Below are 23580 nucleotides of genomic sequence, written 5' to 3'. Positions count from 1 at the left end.
GGTGCTGATGCTCAGAACTGCACAGTTATGTAATACAATGGTAATTATATTTTTGAAATATTGAACTCCATGATCTACTGGAATAAAATTTAATTTCTACTACATGATACAAGATGATTAATTAATGTACTAAATCATCCTGTAGGCTTAGGATATAGCCATGGTCATGTAAGTGAAAAGCCCTTATTACCCTCTACTTGGTTATCAGTGGAGAAAAATAGAGATCCCAAAGATCTGATTTTTCTTGGCTCTTCAGTACTGTGGCTGCTTTGATGTTCATCTTTATCTGTGTGACTGAGTAGGGAGCATCCAAATGTGTTAGCTTGACTTGAATCTGACAGAATGTTACCTAACAGAGAAAAATCCTACTGATCAGAGTGTGAAATACCTTCTGAGAGAAATTCTATTATGTGGATTGCAGGAAACTTGATGAGTAGAAATTCTTGGAAATATTCCAGGAAGAATAACAAGAAAAGGACATCTAGGCAGAAAGATGAAGCTTTTCTCTTATTTCTGTCTGTATAGAAAAGGATTCTCTGTGTCAGCTTTATCTGATTTTATTATTTTGTTGGGGCTTTTTTATTTATTTTATTTTTTATTTTTCATAGACCAAATCTGTGTTTCCAAGTAGTCATTGAAATATTAGAATACAGGCCTGGAAGGAAGCTATTGAGTTAAAGAGCTATCGAGTTAATCTCTTTGTCTCAGACAAAATCAGTTACTGATGATCTTGCTGAGTAAGTAGCTGTTGCATTTTACTGGGAGGGGCCCATCTGTCCAGCTGGCAGAGGGTACGCAGCAGCTTAAAAGGAGATTGAAAGCTCTTTAGTACTGAAAGCAGGATAAGTGCAGGGAGGTTAAGCATATGAGTGAACCATATGGTTAACCATCACCCAGCTTCATAAGCAGGTTTTGCAGCTGCCAGCAAATTCTGACTATTCCGCTTTTGCCAGTTTCTAGCAAGTTTGAAGACAGTGTATGTACTGGAGTCCTACCTTATCCCAGAAAATACACTATTTTTGAGTTCTGTGTGGAGAAAAATCCAAAAAATTCTTAATTTATTCAAGAAGCGTATTCTTTTCTGAGCCATGTAGACCTCAGAGAGAGATGGTCAGTTTGCTCTTTGTACTGAACAAAGCCATGTCACACAGTGTATAATTGGAAAACCAGCATTTTTTCTGTTCTTTGTATTCTTAGTGCGTTCTTCTGTATAATTATGTGCATTGCTTACCTCTTACCTCAGTGTCGGAGTGGCTTTGAGAGATAACACCCAGAATGTGTCCTAAGGAGAACAAAGGAGCTGGTGAAGGGGCTGGAGCAAAGTCTTACAGGGAGGAGGCTCAGGATTTCATTGCTCTCTACAACTGTCTGAAAGGAGGTTGTAGCTAGTTGGGTGTCAGTCTCCTCTCCCAGGTAGCAAGTGAAAGGCCCAGTGGAGACAGCCTCAAGCTGTCTTGATCTTAGGAAAGATCAAGATCTTTCCTTGGATCTTAGGAAAAATTGGATCTTAGGAAAAATTTCTTTACCAAAAGAGTTGTCAGACTTTGAAACCCTCTGCCCAGGAAAATGGTTCTGCATCCATGGAGTTATTTAAAAGATGTGTAGATATGGGACTTAGGGATATGGTTTAGTGGTGAACCTGTGAGTGTTAGGTTAATGGTTGGGCTGGATGATCTTGAAGGTCTTTTCCCACCTAAATGATTCAATGATTCTATGAGTGGGGGAAGTTTGGGGGTCAGTTGGGCAGGACAGTTCTTCTTCCTGCCCAACTGACATACAGCAACAGAGACACTCTGGTGCAGAGCACTCCCCAAGGGCTCTCCCTGCTGAGCCTTGGCCTATGGGCTTCTGCAGTGCCCACCTCCTCGCCTTGCTTCTCTTGTGGGTGATGTGATGTTACAGTGCAGTGACATGAAGCCAGTCCCCCAGTGAAATGGGTTAATCACCACTTCCCCAGCAACACCCCCAGCCACCCGCTTAGAGCACAAATCTTGTCCAGGGTGACTGGTCATGCTCTCAGGGCCAGCCCTATGGAATTGTTTTGCAGTAAACACTGTGGGAAGAGGCTGTTAGCAAGACCCGTAAGCCACATCAAAGATCACTACATAAACAAGAAATGAATCACTGTTATGAGTAAGATAAACAAGGCAGCATGGGAACGCTGGTTTGTTGTATGTGGTGGGGTGGGATTTTTTTTTGGTTATTCCTGTGCTGGCACTCTGGCTTCCGTTCATGTATTTTTTTTTTTTTTAGGCTATTGAATATTTAACTGCATGAAAAGGTCTGACATTTCTTTTCAGTCTCCTTTACTGAAGAAGTTTGGGCAAGGGGATTTTTCCTATCTGTATGTTGTATATTAAGTGGAACTATTTCCCAGTTCTGGTCCCTCTGTGATTAGTAATTGAGGAGTATATTTAGGTAGAAATAATCCTGAACTTGTGCCACTTAGAGATTAAGAGGAATTCAGTCCTATTTCTCTCTAAGCTTCTTGTCGAGTACTGAAGAAAAAGCTGTGATACGGATAAGCAGCTTTGGTGCAGGTTTCACTTTTCATCTGAAATAGTTGGCTAGAGTTAGTATCTGCTGATTTCTTGCATGTCTGTTTTTTCCCCATGCTTTTTGATTCAGTTTCCACATTTCAACTTGCCATCACAAAACAATGAGCCTTGCCAGCTTGGTCTGATACTTAGGGAAATTGCTTCTGTGATTGGATTCAGCCTGATGAGCCAAACCTTCATGGCAGGGCAGGTGCACAGAGCTAAGACTGAGTATTGTCCTTGAAGTACAGTCTGGATGCAAATGCTGTTCCAGTGGTGCTTAGCACGAATTGAAGGTGGGAGGATAATTCTTATTTTCAGTCTCTGGTAGGATGTATGTGTTAGTGTTCTCTTGGTTATGTTGTTAGTGACAGACATTGGGAATTGTTAATGCAATGTCAGATACATAATTTCTTTTGTAGGCAGGAAGACGCTGTGTAAGGTTTTCATCCTGTTTCCAGACTGCAAATAATTAAAGTAGTGGTTCTTTTTTCCCTTCTATCACTTCTTATGGTTTGGGTTTTATGGCTATCATCTTTTCCCCTGTGACAATATGAGCGTCATATATCTCTCTTTATAAATATCCTTAATTAACCTCCCAGCTTACTATGAGATACTACATAGCAGAGTACTATTTGTCACCAGGGCCCCTTTACAACCTATTTACTGAATTCAGAAAATACTCTAAAAGCTTACAAGTCCTGAATTTTTGCAGTTACTTTTTTCTGTAATAGGAGCTAATTTACATGTGAGCTTAACTTCTTGGTTGCAAGCTGATTTCAGTTGCTTTGTTATATGATTTATTGGGATCATTGTTTAAATCATGACTTCAAGACACTTGGTATTATGAGTAGGATCAGCCAAGTTACCTAGCATTTAGATTTGTGGTTTTCTTCCCTTTCAGAAACTGTAATGATGTCTGTGATTCAGCAGAGTGATAACCATTGGGACTTAAGAAAATGAGCTGTTGCAAAGGAGTTAACATTTTTCTCAGGTTGTTCTCATCTCTCAAACTGTGGTATAGTCCTGGCTAGTACAAGTTAGTTCTCATGTGTCCTTAACCGTGGATGAGTTTGTCCATCTGCCACATATAAATTTTCAATATGTTCCAACAAATGCCGGTGCTGCCCTGGATACAGCATACGGCTCTGCAGCTGAAGGAAATTTCTTCATCCCTCCTGTTAAAACTTTGTCTTTAACTTGTAGTCCTCCTGCATGACATTTATTTTGCAGTGATTTTACTGCCATAAACCCACTGCATACAGTACTTCAAAATTACATAAATCTGTGGCTGTGGGACAGAAGAAAACAAACTGAATAGCATGCTGTCAGTCTGTTAATTAATCTTGCCCTATCTCCTGGCACGAAGTGTGGTGGTACCCGGGCAGGTGCACATGCTGCCTGCTGTGGTGGGCAGGCTCAGGTGCAAATTGGGACCTCCTGACTTGGTGGTACAACTCTGTCACTGTGACATTTAACACTTAAACATAGCATATATTGTTACTCAGATCACAAAGTAAAACAAAAGGACAAAAAAGAGGATGGATCACAGGGACTGGCTGATCCCGGCGTGTTTCACTGGCTTCTAGGGAAGTTGGTGGCTATTTCTTATTTGCCTTTCTGATCACAATGCAATCCAGGATTTTCAAATCTAGTAGGTAATACTTCTCATAGAGAAACAAGATTCTAACTTCCCTTACTCTTATTTAAAAAGGCCTTTTATAACAAAGTTTCCTTTTCATCACTGGCACTGGTGTTAGAGACAGAGTGCACAGGAACATGACAGAGAAGACTTAGTGAACCCTGCTGATGTCCAACACCAGAAATAGTAGGCTTTGTATGTGCAACCAAAATATTGCTCTTGTCAGGAAAGACTTTGTCGTGTACTTTGTGAAGTAAATATGGTCATGTTCCATGTCATTAGTGTACAGGTAAAAGTATTGAACTGAATTTTTATTTCCTTCCTTTTCTGCACTGTTTGGTGCTGAACCATGTACAGTATGTGATGAACTGCATACAGCTGGATGAGTTGAACTTTATTCTTCCCCTTTGTTAGTTCTTAGTATTTGAAAACATCTCCCATTTAAGAAAAGTTGAAAAATAGCAGAGAATTTTTTTATGTAGTCCATATGTTGAAATATTATTGAAAAGAAAATTGCAAATGAGTGATAGGAAATGGAAATGAAGAGGCAGGTTTTGAAGATGCATGATGTGGGGAAGGAAGAATGAATAGGAAAAGAAAACCCTTAAAATATAAAATGCCCTTTTCTTTTAAAAAGCACTTTAAAAAAGACACCTCAAAAAAGCACTTTAAAAAAGTCACCTCAAAAGAACATAATTCTTTTTTCTTAATCACAGTCTTGGGATCTGCAAGTATTGTTTTTTATTTTTAATAATTAAATATCTTTTGATATTTATCTCCAATTGTCAGACATTTGATTGATAGTAGTAGTGTACTGTAGGTCTAATTAAAATGATAATACTATGGAAGTGGTCAACCAATTCATTTACTTCTCCTCAGTTGTACTTAATTCTACATTTCAGGTTTTCTTGCTTGAAATCAGAAACAGGTGACACGCAGCACTGTCAGACAATGCTTGGGTTATTTTAAGAGAACAAATGTATCTCTGTATGACAGCTGAAGGTTCTGACACCAAGAAGAAAACCGTGGAATAATACACAGGTACCTGTGTATTGTTATGCACCCATTTTTCTTCTGTGTGGTTATTTATATATATATATATAAGGATATCTTTCCTTTAGTATACATCCTTCACAGAAGACACTATAGTCTAATAGTTAACATCACTGGTTTAGCTACTAACTGTTCAGAAATGTTGAAAAACTGTTTTCAAGTTTTGTGAGGAGTGTAAGGAGCCCAGGACACAAGTTCTTCCCTGTGAGGTCTGAAGTTAGTGCTGGGCAGGAGGACTGCATTGGTTTGGTTCAGCTTTGGAAGAAATATTCACCTGGCTCCCATTCCAGCTGAATATAATATACAGGATAATTTTCACAGTTCTGACTGAAAAACAGATTACCAGAAAACTCAGTTTCTTCTGAAAGCAAATGGTTCTGCCAGATGAGAACTGTTTTATTTCCTCTGTAAAATAAAGAAACAGTGAGTTAATACAAACTATAGCTTTTGGAAAAGGCAAACAGCTTAGGTCCAAGTCCTGTAGCTAAGATAAGGAAATGTTTGTATGCCTTCTATGGCAAGAGGATCATCTGAATCTGCCCTCCTATAAGCTGTTCCCTATGTTTTAATATTTTATTATTCTTTCCTTTCTGATGATTTATCTCAAGTTGTGAGTAATGTGAGGGCTTATTTTCAAATGACAGGACTTTTAGTAGCTGTGGATAATGAGATGGAAGTTCTGCTTCTGAATGTATGGTGTGTGATATTGGCATGACTGTTTTACAGAAGACACTTCAGGGAAGTGTCTCCTCAGGGCTAGAGGAAAACTATTGAATTTATAAGGCCTCTGTTTTCTGATGTGTGGAAAAGGACAACAAAATTTGACTGCATATATGAGCTGACATGGGCTAATTGAACATATATCCATAGTCTAAACTACCCCAGTCAATGGTTTGAAGTGTTTTTGTATGGTATACAGGATCTCAGAAACTATGCTTTGTATCTTATAAAATAAAAACCTTACAAAATGATTTTATAGTAGAATAAACCTGGAATACCATATTTCTACTGAAATGTGTCCAATCTTTTTAATGTCTTCAACATTTTGCTCATGCTGAACAAACAGTATGTAGAAAGTGTTGTTGAAACTACCATATACATCGTGTACCACTGTGATTTTTATGGTGGAAGATGAGTTCATTATGTCTTCAGTCTTAAGGCTCCTTCACTCTTAAGGCCAGACTTAAATTAGCTTTGTTACTGTGGCTGTTCTTGCTTCACGAATTGTCTTGGATGATTTGCTTTCTGCAATTTTTTGGCCTATAAATGGTATTTCATGGTGTGTGGCTGCCTCTGAATTTTGTTGCAAGCGAATCATGCTTTCTTTTTTAATGTACAGACACTGAGGTGTTTGCAGTGGTAGAGTAATGAAGCAGAAGTTTGTTCTCAGTCCATTTTAGGCTTGTGTGGGAGCATTTTTGCACTAATGCTTATCCATTTAATAATTGACTGAGTAACCTCCTGTCTCACTTTAAACTTTCTTTCTTCTTCTTGATAGATCTCTGAACAACAACTTTTTTACGTGAATTAACAGAAGTGGAGGAGAGATGGCCAGTTCAGCCCGAGAACACCTGCTTTTTGTGCGACGTCGCAACCCACAGCTCCGGTATACTCTGAGCCCAGAGAATCTGCAGAGCTTGGCCTCTCAGGGCACCATGGCTGAGAACATGAACTTGCAGCGTGCCAACAGTGACACTGATTTAGTGACCTCGGATAGCAGGTCTAGTTTGACAGCCAGTATGTACGAATACACCTTGGGACAATCTCAGAACCTCATCATTTTCTGGGATATTAAGGAAGAAGTAGACCCAACTGACTGGATAGGACTTTATCACATAGGTAAGTCAGAACTGTGTTGTAATATTTTGGTGTGTTTCTTGCTATTTTGCTTCTTCATATTTTCTGTTCTGATACGTGTTATGGCATAGTACATAATTACTCTAAAGATCAAGTTGAGGTAAGACTGCAGAGAATTACCCTGGATTCCTCTTTGCTTTTCTTGTGCAGTGAACTATGCAAAAACATGATTTTAATTAATGTAGATCTGGTTCTACAGTGACCTGCTAGAGGATGAAATGCATTATTCTTAAACAATAAATGTGCATACCATTTCCTGTTTTCACCTTTGCTGGTGGCTGGCTTACAGACTGGAAAATTCAGAGTAAATTCTGAAGGAGTGAGAATTTTTGTTTATGAGGAATTCTTGTGGAAGGAAATCCTCTACAGAGATTCTTTTATGTGCTTTTTGTTGTGCTGTTCAGGATATTTCATAGGAGGGAACTGGAAAGAGCTCTAGGCTGGCATGCAAGGGCCTGTGGGCTGTGTGTGCATTAGCAAATAATGTGTCTCAAAAGGAGTGGATCAGTAGGTCAAAGCAGTTGGAGCTGAGAGCCTGGCATCAGTTACATATTTGGATTGTGATTTTCCACTGTGTTATGTTTAATCAGGTCCCTAGATACACACATCTCTGCTGCATGTGTGTTTTAGACCTGTCCAAAGGACAGTCTTTGTCCCCACTAGGAGCTGGAGCACAGGTAGCACCTGGGTAACCGAAGTGGCACATGGGATTTAGTTGCCTTCTCAAGGAATCAGTTCACGTGCACTAAAATTACTCTCTGCTCAGGAAGTGGGACTGATGTGTTGATTTGTTTCAAAATGTGCTGCTTCTCTGAACCTCATTACTTGTGTAGAAAGGAGCTGTCAATTCAAGCTGCGTGAATCAGGTATAGCAGAAACTGATGGAAACAGTTCTGACCACTGGAATTTTGTCTGTGCTAGGACTAAGTGTAGTGCAATGAAATTAGCCTCAGTGGGATTTTGGAGAGATACTTGCTGTGCTACCTTTTTCCAAGATGTCCCCTCTCTGCACCCCTTAATGTTACATGCTATGGAGATGCTGTTTCTAGTTCTCTTTTTTTTTTTTTGGTTGGATATTAGTTTCCAGCATTACTGCAGCTCCACAAATTATATTGACTTGTGTTGATTCAGTGCTTACCTGGTTATAAAAGCTGTATTGCAGTTGCTCCATGAACTGCAGTCTCTCCTGGAATGAACTGTGGATGTACAGTAACATTTAAGTCACCTAAATGAAGTGTCTCCATAATAAACAGAAATGGATCTTCCCAACAGCATTAGCAACTGAAGTGTGATCTGTCCTGCAAAATGCACAGACTGCTAAATGGAGCTTAAGCATTCTAATTTAAATACCTTGAGAGCTTCATCTGCATAAAGGTTTGACCCCTTCCTGTTGTTTTTTGATGGTTCAGAGCACTTCAGGATTGGTATTCAATATGCTAAAGTGCCACAGCTCTGTAAAATTCTTGTTGGGTCTGGTTGTAGGCTACAAGTGGTTTTTATCTTACTTTCAGGATTAAAAATATTTCCAATTTCAATCTATTGAGTCCCTAATGTACAAAACATTGTTACCACAGAGTAAGAATCCTATAAGGAACAGCCAAATTTATGTCTTCTTGGGCCTAAACCCCCCATCATGCTACTGTGTAATACCAGAGTGTGTGAATGTTTTCTTGTTAAATTTGTCTCTACTGCCACTTCAAGTCCGTGAGCAGTGGTGAGAGTTTTGTTACTGATTTAAAATAGATCTGAGCAGTCTTTCTTTTAAGACACGTGGTTTCATCTTTCTAAATGATGGAATTGTACATTTTTTAACAACAGAGAACAGAGACGTAAGGGTGTATTCAGCCTGATGGGCATGCCTGTATCTTTGATTTAATTTTTTTTATAAACACTTTCAATTATTTTAAAAACAAAAGAATATTAAAAAAAATAATCATAAGGGTGTGATCTAAAAAACTTTTAATTTCCATAACTTTTATAGACACAATTAAGGTAAGTTAAATTGCACAGGTATAATCCAGGATTTTCAGTCCTTTGTAATAATTGCTGTAAAGTACCCCCATTTGGAGGCTGAAGACACTTCGTATTGTCTCAGGAGAGGGATGTTAGTTGGTGAATATTTTTAAGAATAAAAGCTCTCAAACACATTATTAACATTTAATGTAGTTGCTTGAGGTTATCCATCCTGGTCTCTGTTTAAAAAGAGAATCATTTAACTTACAAAGTCTGGCACAGCCTCCCGAAGGCAGTGGAAGTCGTGTGTGGTCACTAACACAAGACAGCACTGGGGATGTGCCAGCTTGTGGCTGTACCTCCAATGTCTTCTAGCACCATTTTTTCGAGGAGCTAGGATCAGAAAAATGAAAATATTTTGCTCTTGTTAAAAAAACCCATAAACACATTGCATAACCAAAAGCATAGTCCTGTGGCCTTTTTTTTAATGTTGGTTGTATAATTAATTGTCATGAAAGCTGAATCAATGTTTTGAGGGGGAAAAATGTGGTTGTAATTCTGTGAAGAGAAGATAAGCATCCTAAAAGGAGCATCATTCAGACCTCAGGCATTTGTACAGAGAGATCTGGCCAATGTCTGGAGCAATCCAGGTACGTTTTCACCTCAAGTTATGTAGGATTACATGCATTACAAAAGGCATTGAAAATGGCACTCTGGAAACTTGCCTCTTCATTCATTGATTAACTCAATTAGCATGTTCTCATTAGTTTTCTATATTGAGAAGACGATTCTGTGCTTCTGAGTGTGGTTTCATTGCCACTATCTGATGGCTCACTAGGAATCCCACCAAAACTTCTTAATCCCTTTCTTTGTAAGAGACTGATTAGAAATCACTGTACACATTCACCCAGGCAGTGGATGTTGCAGTTGGTCACAAGACTGTCAGCAGTCAGTGTCACTGCCCTTGCCACTAGGTGATTTGCAGGTGATTGATTTGCTTACACTAGGGAATAGTAGATGGAGCTTTTTCTAGTACAGTACAACTTCAGTGAAATGTTTAGCCTCCTAAATGGTTATGAAAATAGATGTTACCTTTTTAAAATGAGAAAAGCCTCAGGGGAGAAACACAGAATCATTTTGAAGGACTGATTCTTTATTTTTTAAGTGCATGTGGATTTTTTTCTGGACTTCTGGCTATTTTTTAAAAGAAGGGAAGGAAGTCATAAATGAACAAATACTTTGTAGAAAAGGCAGTGTATTTTATGAGACATTAAATCACAGGATACTGCTCTGCAGTAACTTTCAGTCTTTCATTTTAAATGGAAAAATTCTAACTGAAAAATTCTACAAAGCTCTACGTAACTAAATCCATGCTCAGTTTTTCTGGAATTTTTTGTTTTAAGGGATGTTTTTAGATATAAGTATGAGTTTGCTCACTTGTACCATACTTACATCTTTCTCTGTTTCATCATTGTGTATGATTAAAACATGGTCTGTTTTCTTGCTGAGGGATTGCTTTGTACGGACGTTCTTTTTCCTTTCCAGTGTATTCCTAAGGATTATCAGAAGAAAAGTGTATGTGAGGGACACAGTGTATTCTATGAAGGCAAACATCCTTTTTCCTGGATATTTCTGGTTTTGTACTGGCTGAACTCTTGAAAAGTGTTAGTAGCACTTCTTGAACAGTCCCATCCATCAAGTTTTGTTAAAGCAGCTTTCCACCTCCAGAGGCGAGATGTGTGGAGAATGTAGATAACACATCTATAAAAGCACAGAGAGGTGTCCCACTGAGACTACATGCAGGGCAGCAATGTCATTTTCTCTCTTTAGGTAAATCAGGCACTGTTGCATGAAATGTGAAATTGTCAAATCTGAAATACATTTTGAATTGAGCTTTAAACTTTGCCTAGAATGGACTTTTCACTTCTTCTTCAGGACCAGTTACGAGCATTGTCACTTGAAAGTGACAACAAGGTGGGATGAAGTTTGAAGAGTGGGCTTTTTAGCAGAGATATCGTACCTGTGCTTACTTTGAGAAGTAAAGGTAAATTTTCAGTCTTTCTGTCATGATGAAAAGGAAGGAAGAGATCCATTTTCTCTTTTTTTTTTTTTTTAACTAGGATTTGGAGTGAAAATCTTAATCTTTTGAAGTTGTAGAAGACTACAGAATTTAACAAACATCCTGTTAGACCCATGAGGTTTTCTTGTTCAGTACTGACACAGCTTTTGTTTTGTATATGCTTGTTTTAAAAATTGTTACGAGCAGTATTTACTATATTGGAGGTTGGGATTTTTTTCCCCTTCTGTTTAAGAGGAATCTACATTTTGCTATGGCAAGAGTGAGAGTCTTATAGTGAGTGAGGCTGTGCAAAATATTGGACCCAGTTGGAATTAAAGAAGAGAAATGGATGTTCAGTTTGAAGGGTTTATGAGACCTCCCAGTTTTCTTGCTACTGTGTTATTATAGCAACAGAGTTCCAAGACTTCCTTGGAAAGTGAGAACTGCTCAAGAAGATGAGCAGGTGGACTCTGCACTGCTTGTGGGATGCTGAGGGAAGTTGAATCTTGATGAGTTTTATGGGTTGTCATGAAGTTTTATATTTAAAGAAAACAGGAAGTACAAAATAAAGAATAAAAAGTCAGGAGAGAGAAGCAAACCCTAATTCTGTTTTAAATAGATTATCTCCCATGGCCAAATTACCTAGGTTGGTCTATTTTTGTCCTAATTTACAGAGTCCTATTTATGAGATGCATGCCCTCGTTCTAGACATCCTTAGCACATTTAAAATGCTGGCTATCAAAGGTCATTACATTTGTTTCCATCAGCTGCTTTACACAGACCATTTGGCTTCTTGTTATACCTACATCATGGATCCAAAACAGCATTAAAAAAATAAAACAAACCCCAAAAGAAACAAAAAACCCCACCCCAATGTGAAGTTATATAGGGCAATTTAGATAGGATCTAGATTTATACTAAGCCTCCTAGGATAATGGAGTTTGGCGTCTCTTCTTTTGAGGTCAGACAAGATTAAAAAGAAAAAAGCTTTTGCACAGACTGCCTTTAATACACTTAAAATAGTGGTTCACGTTAGACAGAGAGATTATAAAATGTTAAGATACTTTATTCCCAGGAGGTTTGTCTGGTTTCCATTATAGAAAACATACAAAGTAATATCTTTATTATCTTCCAGAAAAGTCTGATTATTCCCTTGATTTCCCCCCTCCCCTTCCTGTTCTGTTCTTTCCTTTCCTTTTCTGTACTTTAAAATCCAAGCAGTACTGTTAATGTCTGTTGACTAGTTGCTAGGCATAACATTACTAATTTGTGATCACTCCTCATTCTGGCTGCTGCTGAAGTCTGCAAACCATGGGCTTGAGTTTTTGTGTTGAAGAGTCAGTCTTTACCCAGCTGGCTCCATGGCAATGTCTGGCTTCAGCTTCCAGGAGGCTGGTGTTGAGCTGTTTGTCATCAAGCACGGTGTGTGGAAAAAGCCACCTTGAAATATTTCATTTGCTGGTGACTCAGTAATATTTAAGTAAAGGCCACCTCTCGAGTAGGATAATGAAAAGTGAAGGCAGTCTAATACAGGAATTGTATCCTAAAATCATACATGGTGAGGCTTCAGTGGTTTAAAAAAAAATCTGTAACAAATGAAGGGTCTTCAGCAGCTTTCCCTTCAGGTACTGCATTCCAGTCTTATCCTTTCAATTCTTCCTAGGTCCTGACCACACGCAAAGCTACTGTTTTACCAACACAGAATTAGAAGACATGAATAGAAAGTGTTTCCTCTATGTATTTTCATTGCTTGCAGCAGATACTGTAAAAGATACACTCGCTCCATTAAAGTACATACATTTTATTAGTTTTAAGAAGAAATTATTTTTTTCCCTGCTAAAAAACCCCCCAAAACTAAAAATTAGAATCTCATAGGATGATACCTATGTCTGCAAGAGGTTTAAACTGTGACAGAGAAAGTCTTACCAGAACATCCAAACTTTTCAGTTAATTGTGTTTTTTAAGTTTGTGAGATAGCCCTGACCTGAAAACTAGACAAACATAGCTGCAGGCAGGACTCTTTCAGCTGTGTTGTCAGTGTCTTTTCACTGAAAGAGGTTTTGGCATGACAATGTTTATAATCCTTTGGATAGAAAGTGGTGTTCTCCCCACCCTGCCTTTTTGAAGTGACTGTTCTAGCAGGTGGGAAGATGGCAAACACTGGATAATGGAAAACAATGTAGACTTCTGAATTCATAATATTCGCTTTTTACCATAAAACTGCCTTGTGTTAAGCTCACATTTTAATTTGTTTGAAAGAGGTTGGTTTTAATTTTGTTTTTAAAAGACATTTTCTGTGCTGTTTTCCATCAAATCAACATGCCCTGTAGTATTTTCAAAATCATTTGGGAAAAATAGTTATTCCAAATCACTGACAACTGGATTGAAAAAGGAATTGCATTAATTCATCTATTGATTTTTTTTTTCATGTGAGAAATAGATTATGGCTTAGTTTTGCATTATACATAGTGTTAGAATTCCTTCTGTAAATTTTTTATGAAGTTCTTGGCTTCTGATTCTGCATGGATTTATCAATGAGTGTAGGAATCTGAATTTGTGGAGAAGTGTTATAAACGGAGTGTTAAATGGGGTATGTTAAGGATATGACTGGTGTAGTTAAAACCAGTGGAAGATGAGACACAAGCATATTAGGACTCTGAAACTAACACTTTATTGGTGGGTATGTTTAAAACAATCTTTTAATATATGTTGATATTGGATAAACAGGTTCCTAAATTATAACTGAAGGAGGTTACTGAAGGTGCCAGTATTGCTCTTGATAGGCCTCCTTTCCCGCCAAAACTCATCAAGATGTATCTTGATGTTCCTCTTTGAGGAACAGAAAAGATCCAGAGAATGGCCAGACCTGACAATGTGAGAACTCCTCTGGTATGGAAGAATTTTCAGCTGGACCTGAATGGTACCCAGCCCTTGTACAACTTGCCAGTTTGGCATAAGAGAGGTACTGATTTGGGGTGAAGACGCTACAAGAGTGCAGTTAAACTGACTGTACTTAGCTGGCACTCCTCTTTGGGAACAACAAAGCTTACAGACGCTGCATTGGCAGTGTTTCTTGTCTCTGTGCCCAGCAGCATCCAGGACTCCATTGCTCTCACTCTGGTGGGCAGCCAGTTTTCAGGCAAGCAAATTCTGAGCTTTGTTTCCAGGTCTGATCAAACTCTCTTCATGAGATCAACCTCCTTTGTCTAGCAGTCATTCAGAGTTAACATCAAACTGTTTAGTCTTCCGTTGTGTTTCAAGTCACTGACCACTCATTCCGTTGCTAATGTGTCAGTAGTCCTTGAAAGTTCATAAAAATTAGTAGGTTCATTGCCCTTGTCATTCCTGCCCTAACCTTGGGAATAAATTAATCCCTTATCTCCCAGTGTGCAGTAATGCAAAAAATGAACCTACCATTTCCATAAATATAACATAGTCATTTTGCATGTACTGTGGTAAGGCAAAGAGGAAAAGATAGATTTGTATTCAGATATGGTATGAACTCTCATGCTCCATTAAATGCTCCCTTCCATGAGAATTTAAGCTTTATCTGATGGTAAAAAATCTAGTTCATGTGAGTGGAATCATACTTGAGGATAATTTTCAACAGATGAAAACTGAAAGCTTGGATGAAATAGGTGTCATCTGTGAAGAGGACTAATAACTGAATACATTCCATGCCTTGCAAGATCAGGAACTTAATCAATGTTTTATCTTTGCCATCAAATGTGGAAGCAGTTTCTTGCATATGAAGCCAGTTATGCCTAAACGGATTTGACTTCATAAAATGAAATATGCATAGAAAAACATTATAGTGCAATACCAGGCACATTCTCTTGTCACTGAGATAAATTTCCAGTGATGACCTCATAAAAACCTGAAAAAAATTATATTTCTGTGTTCACTGTAGTTTAATTTGTATATAGAGTTTCATGCATGACATAGTTCAGCAGATGGTAGCCTGCAGGGTGGGGGAAAATTCAGTTTGACAAATTTTTCAACATAGATGCATCTCTGAATTTTAGTAGAGACAGGCAGGCAGTTGCTTTCCAGATACTGAATAAGGGTGGAACAAGCTACCAAAGTCAACAATGAATAAGATTTTTAAGAGTAATTGATGGCGTAGTATTTAATTCAGAGGCAACAACACTTTTTTTGATGTGTTCTTTAACTTGTAAATTATTTGAGCAGTAGGGTGAAAAGTCCAGTGCATTGTCCAGCTTCCTTTAAAAAAACCCCAAACACACCCATGCTGCGTGTTCAGCACGAAAAAATCCCAGACATCCACCTGACATCAGTGCCGTTGCCCCAAGTGATGCTTTGGCTTTTGTTGTCCATTCTGCTGGATGTTCTGAGTCATTGACACATAAGATTTTGGTTTTGGAAAGCAGACCTAATTACAGGACATTAAACTGAGTACTCTCCTCTCCTGCTCAAGCAGTTAAACAAAAATGACTGCGTTTCAGATTCATGTAAATTACTGTCATCCGTGCTGCTATTTGCTGCAGCACTAACATGGCAGAGCATTTACTCTCCCAACAATACAAACAGCTCTGTGCCAACTGAGCATCTCAAAAGTGCTGAGGGACAGCAGCAGGGGTACCTGCAGGAGTGTGTAAGCAGGAGTGAGAGAGAGGCTCTTTGTCCGTAATTTGCCACTGGACCTGTTCAGGTGCAATGTGCAGAAGTGATCCCAGCAGAGAGGGTGGGATGGAGTAGGATTTGTAGGCTGCTGTAACAGGAGTGCAAGTCTGATTGCAGCTTTTGCAGTTACTTATTTATGACCTGTGTTTACTTGTATTGCTGGGAGTAGCTGAGTTGGCGAGCCTTTGTTTCTAGTTCCATTCAATTATAGGGTCTGTTCTTTGCCTGCATAGTCCCAGGGAATTAATACTCTTTAAAAATATTCTGCTAGGAATGTAAAAGAAATAATAATGGAAATGTTATCTCTAGGTGCTTTCAAGACATTCACACAAATTAATAAAACCTCTTTGCCTTCATTAGTCTACATAGTTTTTTATCCTTTTTTTACCGTTGCCTCTTAACACCATGAGAGAGAGAAAGCTTTTTACTTCTGAGATTTCATGCTAAGAAGTTAAATAATCAAAATTGTTATCTCCTTTTTTTGACTTCTAGTGATGATTTTAATATAATTGCCTTCAATTTTTTGTCACTGGTAAAATTATACTACTTCTAAAGAATTGCAACATGACCTTTGTGTTTCTTTTAGCTTTGGTCTTGTCCAGTTTAATCTTCAGAGCTACTTAGTACCCATCATAAGCAGCGTTTGACTTTGTTTCTCTCATCTTCACGACATCAGCTTTAAGATTTGAGATTAGAAATAACTATATTGGTATCCTTTTTGTTTAAGAGGTAAATCTTAACCCTGAAGAAGCCGTCCACCTCATTACAAAACTAATAAAGCATAAAAACTGTCTTCTGTTTAGCTAGAGCATGAACTCTACCAGTTACTTTGAGGTGGCTTATTTGAAACCCAAGAATATTTGCTAGAGTCTTGATACATTGATACATTGCTGGAAACCCTGTGAAGGTAATGTGTGTGTGGTGAGGTAGTTCAGTGGTGCATTATGCATCTCGTTGAGGAGGCTTTGTCTTGGGTGTATAGAGACCATGGACTCTATGCCTCTAGGGATAGGTACCAGGGATCTGAAAGTTCTCATGAGGCATACTGGCAGCAGTGTTTTTATTTTAAATATAGGGGAGATTCACTGAACTATTTCAGGGGAGTTTTTTTTTCTTTACAGGGAGAAAAAACAGCTTAGAAAAAACACTTCCTGATTAACCATAGTACGTTGCTTTTAAAGTGGGTGTAAGGAGAGTTACGATTATGGGAAACAAACATTGTGTTTCACAAAAAATATTTCAGGTTCTTTTAGAACTCCTTCCTGCTCATTCCTTTAGAAATCTAAGACTGACTTATCTTATTGTGTGTGTATACTGGATGAATTTCTTCCAGGATGTGTTGGCTCATTTCCTTGAGTACTTCTAAATTTTCTGAATTTTTTTTCAGTCACAACAGATAGCTGAAAAAGCTTTAAGGAAATGAGTCAACCTCCTGAAATAAATTGCTTACTGAATAGAGGATACTGTGTTCGAAGCCACAGACGCCCTTGATAGTTCTGTGGATGCTAATTAATAAATAGTCTCCGAAAATCTATTATATATACTCCATCTTCCAAAAGGATTTGGGAGACAAATATCCTAAAAGAGCCGTGCTTTTAGACTCGCAGAGGTATAAGCATGAGAGGTGCAGACTGAGAAGTGACAGGCAGAGTAATGCAAAATTAGGGACCTTGCTGAACTTTAATGTAAATAAAGAGAAGTAATATACAGATGCTGAATTGACTACTACCAAACTTCTATAAAATGGCATCGTGAAATCTGAAGGCTGCATAGCAAGGCGCTTTGCTTCTTGTTTAATTACTCACCACAATTTGCATTCTGATTTCAGGAGCCCTTGCTACTGGCGTCCAAAGCAGGTGTGTTTGTTCTGTAAGGAAAGGTCCATGACCTGGAGAGGAGTCCAGGCAGGGAGTTTCCTTGCACAGGGCATTGCTGAGTCACTGCGCTGGCAACTGACTGCAGTCCTACATAGTTAGTTTAAAAATAAGTAAGAGGACACCATTTTAGTAACATATGTGTCTTATACATTAGGTAGGCAAGGCTTCGGGATTCTCTTTGCTTCCCAAGGATTACTCGGCAACTCATGGACAGAAATGAGAAAGCCAGCACCAAACACCATGATTTGGGATTTTCTCTCGGGTGAGCCAAACTAAAAGTAAAACCAGATGATCCTTAATGTTTAAAAAGTTTGACATCTGGATCTGGAGCTGAACTTTGAACTCTGAGGCAGCAAGTAATGAGCCAGCTTGCCCTGCTTTGATGTATTACACAGAAAGTCCCTGATGCAAGCAATAAATACCAAATCTCCAAACAGATGATGTGCACTGTCAGCTTTTTAGGCGCTCCAGAGAAATCTGAATCCATGCACACCACAATGGAGAGAAGAAAGTGCTGAGCATCTGCAAGGAGTTGACCCTGTTGGTGTGTAAAGTGTTGCAAAACAGCGAGAGTTGGATAAATGCAGGTACAATAAAATCCAACTGTGGTGGAGGGAGTCAGAGGATGGTACAGGGCTCTGCCTCTGGTTTTCTGGTTGTCAGCAGTGTCTGCCCATGATTTGCAGTTGTAAACAATTAACTCGCTAGATTTCTCTTGTTGGAGCATAAGTGTTGGCCAGGGTGGTTTGATACTGTGACCTATAAGGTTTTTAATATGACCTTTAGGAGTGAAGTAGCAGTGTGGATGAGGAATTGTAGCTGCAGGTGCCACAGCGGTTCTGTCCTGGCATTTAGTGCAACTGAAATATTTTCTGAGGGAGGAGCACGGCTGTTTCCTAGTTAGGGACAAACTAAGAGAAGAGAGTGAACTGTGAAGGGGGCAGTGGAAAGAACGAACTAATAACTCCAAAAAACAGCTATGATTATGAGCAGTTGTAAAGCAGTCCCACTTCACTGTGTTGAGGATTTAGAACAGCAATGGCTTTTTTCCCCTCCAATTTTTGTGATATGTATACGTGGTATATCTGTTATAGTTTCTCTCCAACTCATTATAAATTTTTCCAACCCTCCATGCTTTTATCATATAAAGTCCAACTACTTTGTTTTGTAGTTAATTTTTTATTTAATAATTCCCAGTTCTTGTGGAGGTGGCAAGGTTGGATCTCTGCGACCTCATGGACAGGGAATGGGTACTGTATTCTCTTAGCAAGGACAAGCAAAAGGGCAGAAAAGTAAACCATTTAGTGGTTTACTAAAAAACAAACAAAAGCATTGTATCAGTAGAAGTGTCCCTGTTGAAGAAGCTGAAGAAATTATTGATTGATTTGTCAGGAATGCAGGAAAGGAAAAATAAAAACAATGCTTGACACAAGGTTGACTTGCAGGTCGGTGTATGTACCTGCTTGCAGGTCCTGCTTGAGCCGTAGGGGATGGTATCCTGAGTGTGATAGAGAAAATCGGCAAAATTACTGTGACAAACTGCCAGCACATTGTGACAAAATGGGTTTGGTGGTCTCGGCAAAGAACCAATAAAAAACTGCTGAATTTCTGTCAAGTAAACAAGTCCCAGGCTGCAGTCCAAGAGAACCTGAATCAGGTCAGGAACAGTACAAAAAGGCAGGTACTGAGACAGAAGTAAACACATTATATTTCCTCTGTCTGTATACCGTGCAAAGTAGCATCTTTGAAAGTGTATGTGCTCCTGATCTATTTCTGGGTTATCCCGTGTTTGCCTGAAGATTAATACAACATGTAAGCACACTATATTGTTTGGTAGAAAGGACTGAGAAAAACATGATGTGCTTCTGTAAAGTGAACTGGGTCAGACTTCAGTCATGTGCTCATCCAAAAAACCCCTTCCCCTGGTGTCTGCAGTATTTCCTTAACTGTGCTGTTAAATTCTGCAATGTCAGTATGCCAGTGCCAGATCCCCAAATGGGACAGTTTGTGTTTGCAATTAATCAATGACACATGATATAAAATCATGCAAAAATGCAGAAACCACAGCTTGGCTGAAAATTATGCCCCAGGGACTTGATTCACAAATTGTATTAACAAAGAAGTTTTCAGGATCAGAGCTCACTGTAGAAACTTTTGGCTAGTTAGGTGTGATATAACCAATCTGAATGGGACATTTTGTTTGCATTTTTATGTACTTTCAAAAACCATAGATTTCTTTTTTGTTGTTTTTGTATTTTGCTTGCCTGCTTCTTGATACACACTGTCACACTGAGTAGTGCTGGCTACACTCACTGGAATAATACATGTATTTTGAAACATTTAAAATATTTCATTTCAGCTGCAACTTTAGTAGTAATGTTTAGAGAAGATGTTTGCTTTGTATAGCTTTGCTGGGCTTTATAATGAACTCAGATTATCTTATATTACTTCTGCAAATTATCAATAACCATATCAAATCTAAAGTGAGTCCTGAATCCTTACTCAAAAGATAAAAGGAAGAATCTGGTTAAAGCTAGGAGTATGAAATGCTTCTCACAACAGTCAGGACATTTGAAGTCAATTAATAACAATGGCCTCTTTAATAATTTTCAACATATTGTAATGCTTAGGTCTGTTTTTATGCCAGTTCAGAACAGAGGTTTTGAATAAACCCATTTCAGGTGGAAAGACTGTAAAAACCCCGGAAGAGCTTTTCAGCAATGGAAACTCTGGAAGAGAGGAATGTGCCATTAGATCTTGCCATTGTGAGGCAATGAAAGGGAGGTAGAAAATGTAGCTGGCCAGGAAAATTAAGTGGTAATGGTGACAAAGGTAATGAAGGCTCATGATTCAGCATATTCCTTTAAAAGTCTTCCTTAGCACGGTGCTTACCTACACGGATGTGCTCTCTTTATGCCAACCTATTATTCTTCTCTGTCGGTTTTCCACAGCATTACTTATCAGCCATTTGGATGCCTTAGGAAACACATAATATATGAATAAAATAGGAGGATGTTGCTGATTACTTAAGCTTAGAGGTTTTGTGGTTTGTAGAAGGGAAAGGAGAAATTGCTTTTGCAGAGGTATTCACAGTGTGACAGTTAATGGTTTCACTCTTTGATAGAAGCATGAGAGGGAAGCATTAATACTGTTTCTACCTTGGCTTAGCACCTGTATTCTCGGGCCCTTTCCTCTCTTTGTTAGTGGGTTTTTACATTTGGGTTAGATTACTGAGAAATTGAAGTATGACAAAAGTATATTGTTTAAATATAAATATTTTTCTATATTCCAAACCAGGAAGCTCCCTGACTTTCTAATAAATTCCCTAAAAAACCTATTAATGTCAAATGACAACAATAGACTGGTTTGCATTCCTGCTTAGACAGCTCATAATGTTGAAGATAAACTTAAAAAACAACAGCTGCTACGGGAATATTAAATCCCACAAGATCCCTAAGAGATGTGTGCTGCAGAGCCATATTTTTTTGACAACTTTCAGAGACTATAAGGATTTCTAAAAGGCAAGGAAATTTTTTGTTTCTAAAAAAAGAACAATTTTTAGAAATGTTTCTGCATATGACATGGGAATGGACTTGAACAGTGAGAGTGAAATGCTGACTGACACCGTGACTGTCAAAAGGCTGGAACAGATTAAGAAGAATATTGATCAGACAATGTCAGAAACTGCAAGCAATAATCAAGTGCAATCAAAAGTGAAGCTAAGGAATCCAGGGGCAGTCTTTCCTTTCAGTGGTCAATCAGTTGTCTTCCCCCAGTGTTGAAGGATGCGACATTGCTGGAAATTCAGAGATATATGTGCCATCACAATAGTTCCAGAGTTCAAACCATCAACCATTTGAGAAGGCAAACCCCGAACTAACCTCCTGGATCTAGGATGTTGGCTGGATAATGCTCCTAGATGTCAGCTGTTCTATATAGGCAAACTGCTCTTTCTGTGTCTCTGATCTCTTCTGTGTGTGTTCTGCATCTAGGGCTTCTTGTTTTAGCTCTTCACCCCTAGCAGTAAATAGCACTTTAACACATGCAAAGCATTTTATAAGAAATAAATCTAAGTAATTAACAAGTGAAACAAGGGCTGAAAATGCAGAAGTGATTGAGTGGTTAAATGAACCTCCACAGGACCCTTGGGGAGTGTGTTTGGCACAGACTTTTCTCCTTGCTGGTTCATTCCAGGAAAGAAAATAGAACTTTGGGAAGCCTGAAGGTGGGACTTACTATGAAAAGCAAAATGAGAACACCCAACTAGCTGGCCATAAAAGGAGCTGATGGATCACTGTGTGCAAAGGCTGGGTCAGCTTTCTGGGGGATGCTGGCTCTGTGATTCAAAATGTTTTGTGCTCTGAGTTTAACGCCGTTGCTAATGATGAATTAATTTTTTTTTTTTTTAATACAAATCTTATGGAAAACTTTCAGTGATTCAGGTTGAAACTTTCGCTGGCACAAAAAGCTACGTGTTATAACTGCTGGAGGGAAGGCACATGTGGGCAGTTAAAACACTTCATTTGTTTTCGTGGTTACACTCCTTCTCCTTCAAGGCCATCAGCAGAACGTGCCATCTGGCAAGGGAACTCCTCCTTCTCATTGCACATCTGAGAGCTTCCCACAAATGAGATTTCAGCTAATTAGGATACTTTATGCCCTTATAGGGATTTAAGAAGAAATACATACCTTTAATCTCTTATGTTTTTTTCCGAGTTGCATGTTTTTTTGTTCAGTTCTAGAGAAGAAATATATTTACTGAACCTAGCCTTTTGTTTACTTGCAGTTCGCATATATACAATTAAAGATTTTTCTACAATTCATTCAGAATTTATATATATACCTAACAAATCTCGTTGGGCCTGTGGCTCTTTCATTGAAAGTTGTGACATAATTTGAGGGTTAGAATTATGAGCTCTTGCTGAATGACACTGCTCTTATGCTGATGGCTTCCTTTATTTTGTTGGGTGAAGATGGTGAAGTTAGTTTTCAAGTGTAGCTGCTTATGGTCAGTGTTTGTATCTCTGCAGTGTCTGGAAGGTCTTGTTGGTCAAGATATTGGACATACAGTAGGTGACTTATCTGAAGTGACTGAGCTCATCCTTTGTGCTGTTTGAATATTTTCTAGAATCTGTAAAATGTAAATATTTCTGTCAGTAATATGAATGGGAAAAAAGCACATCAAGTGGGTAATGCACCGGTGAATTCAGGTCAGTTTTTGTAGCAGATAGTTGCAGAAATTGAGGAATTTGTGTCACTTGAGTAAGTTAGAATGAGGATTTTAAAGTTATTGCTGTGGTCAGTAACCCGTTCTGGCTTTTCAGCAATTTTCAGGATCATCTGTTAGGTGAGGTTTTTTTAATTGATAAATTTATTAACTTAAGAACTATGTTAATAAATTATAGTTTCTTACTATTTATCATCACCTCACTTTTAAGTCCAGAGGATGAAAAAGGGAAATAAGCACAATCCTTGTCAAAAAGTGTTTGCAAATTTATGTGAATTTTTAAAGCACTCTTGTAAAATAAAAGTACTTTATAATCATTTATTGTACTTTATAATACTTATATATATACTATATACTTTAAAATAAAAGTACTTATAAATAAAAGTATAAACCTATCATTATTAAGTTGTAGGGCAAGGGAAACAGGATGGCTGCTGATAATTAGAGCTGGAATGGCTCCCGTTAATTAGGGCAAGAAGTTTTTTAGTTTATTATAAAGTAGTTACAGGCTTGATATTTGCCTTAACTGCTACTGAGGGTACCCATCTTACAGCTGACTGAGTTTCAGTTGATAGTGTACCATTACTATTGTAAATCCTGTGTAAAGTAGGGTAGTTTCTTCTGCTGTATGAGCAGCTGGAGGAAAAAGGAAAAAGGGAGCAGAAGGATGGACAAAAAGGAAAGCAGGAAACAAGCCAATGTTGTGTGCAAACCTACAGACCAGTAATAGC

General features: G+C 38.4%; 1 protein-coding gene across 1 annotated transcript in view; it reads left to right on the top strand.

Annotated features, from left to right (window-relative positions):
* The window catches only part of HECW2 (HECT, C2 and WW domain containing E3 ubiquitin protein ligase 2), a 154453-nt gene that overhangs the window by 43757 nt on the left and 87116 nt on the right, over window positions 1-23580 (top strand). The window contains exon 2 of the mRNA XM_027678149.1: window positions 6731-7071. Coding sequence (XP_027533950.1) covers window positions 6780-7071 — 292 coding nt within the window. The 5' untranslated portion in view covers window positions 6731-6779. The remainder of the gene's footprint in view (window positions 1-6730; window positions 7072-23580) is intronic.

Source organism: Neopelma chrysocephalum, unplaced genomic scaffold, assembly GCF_003984885.1.
Source record: "Neopelma chrysocephalum unplaced genomic scaffold, ASM398488v2 Primary Assembly neopelma1_44, whole genome shotgun sequence".
Taxonomy (NCBI): domain Eukaryota; kingdom Metazoa; phylum Chordata; class Aves; order Passeriformes; family Pipridae; genus Neopelma; species Neopelma chrysocephalum.
This window is presented reverse-complemented; position numbering and strand designations above follow the sequence as displayed.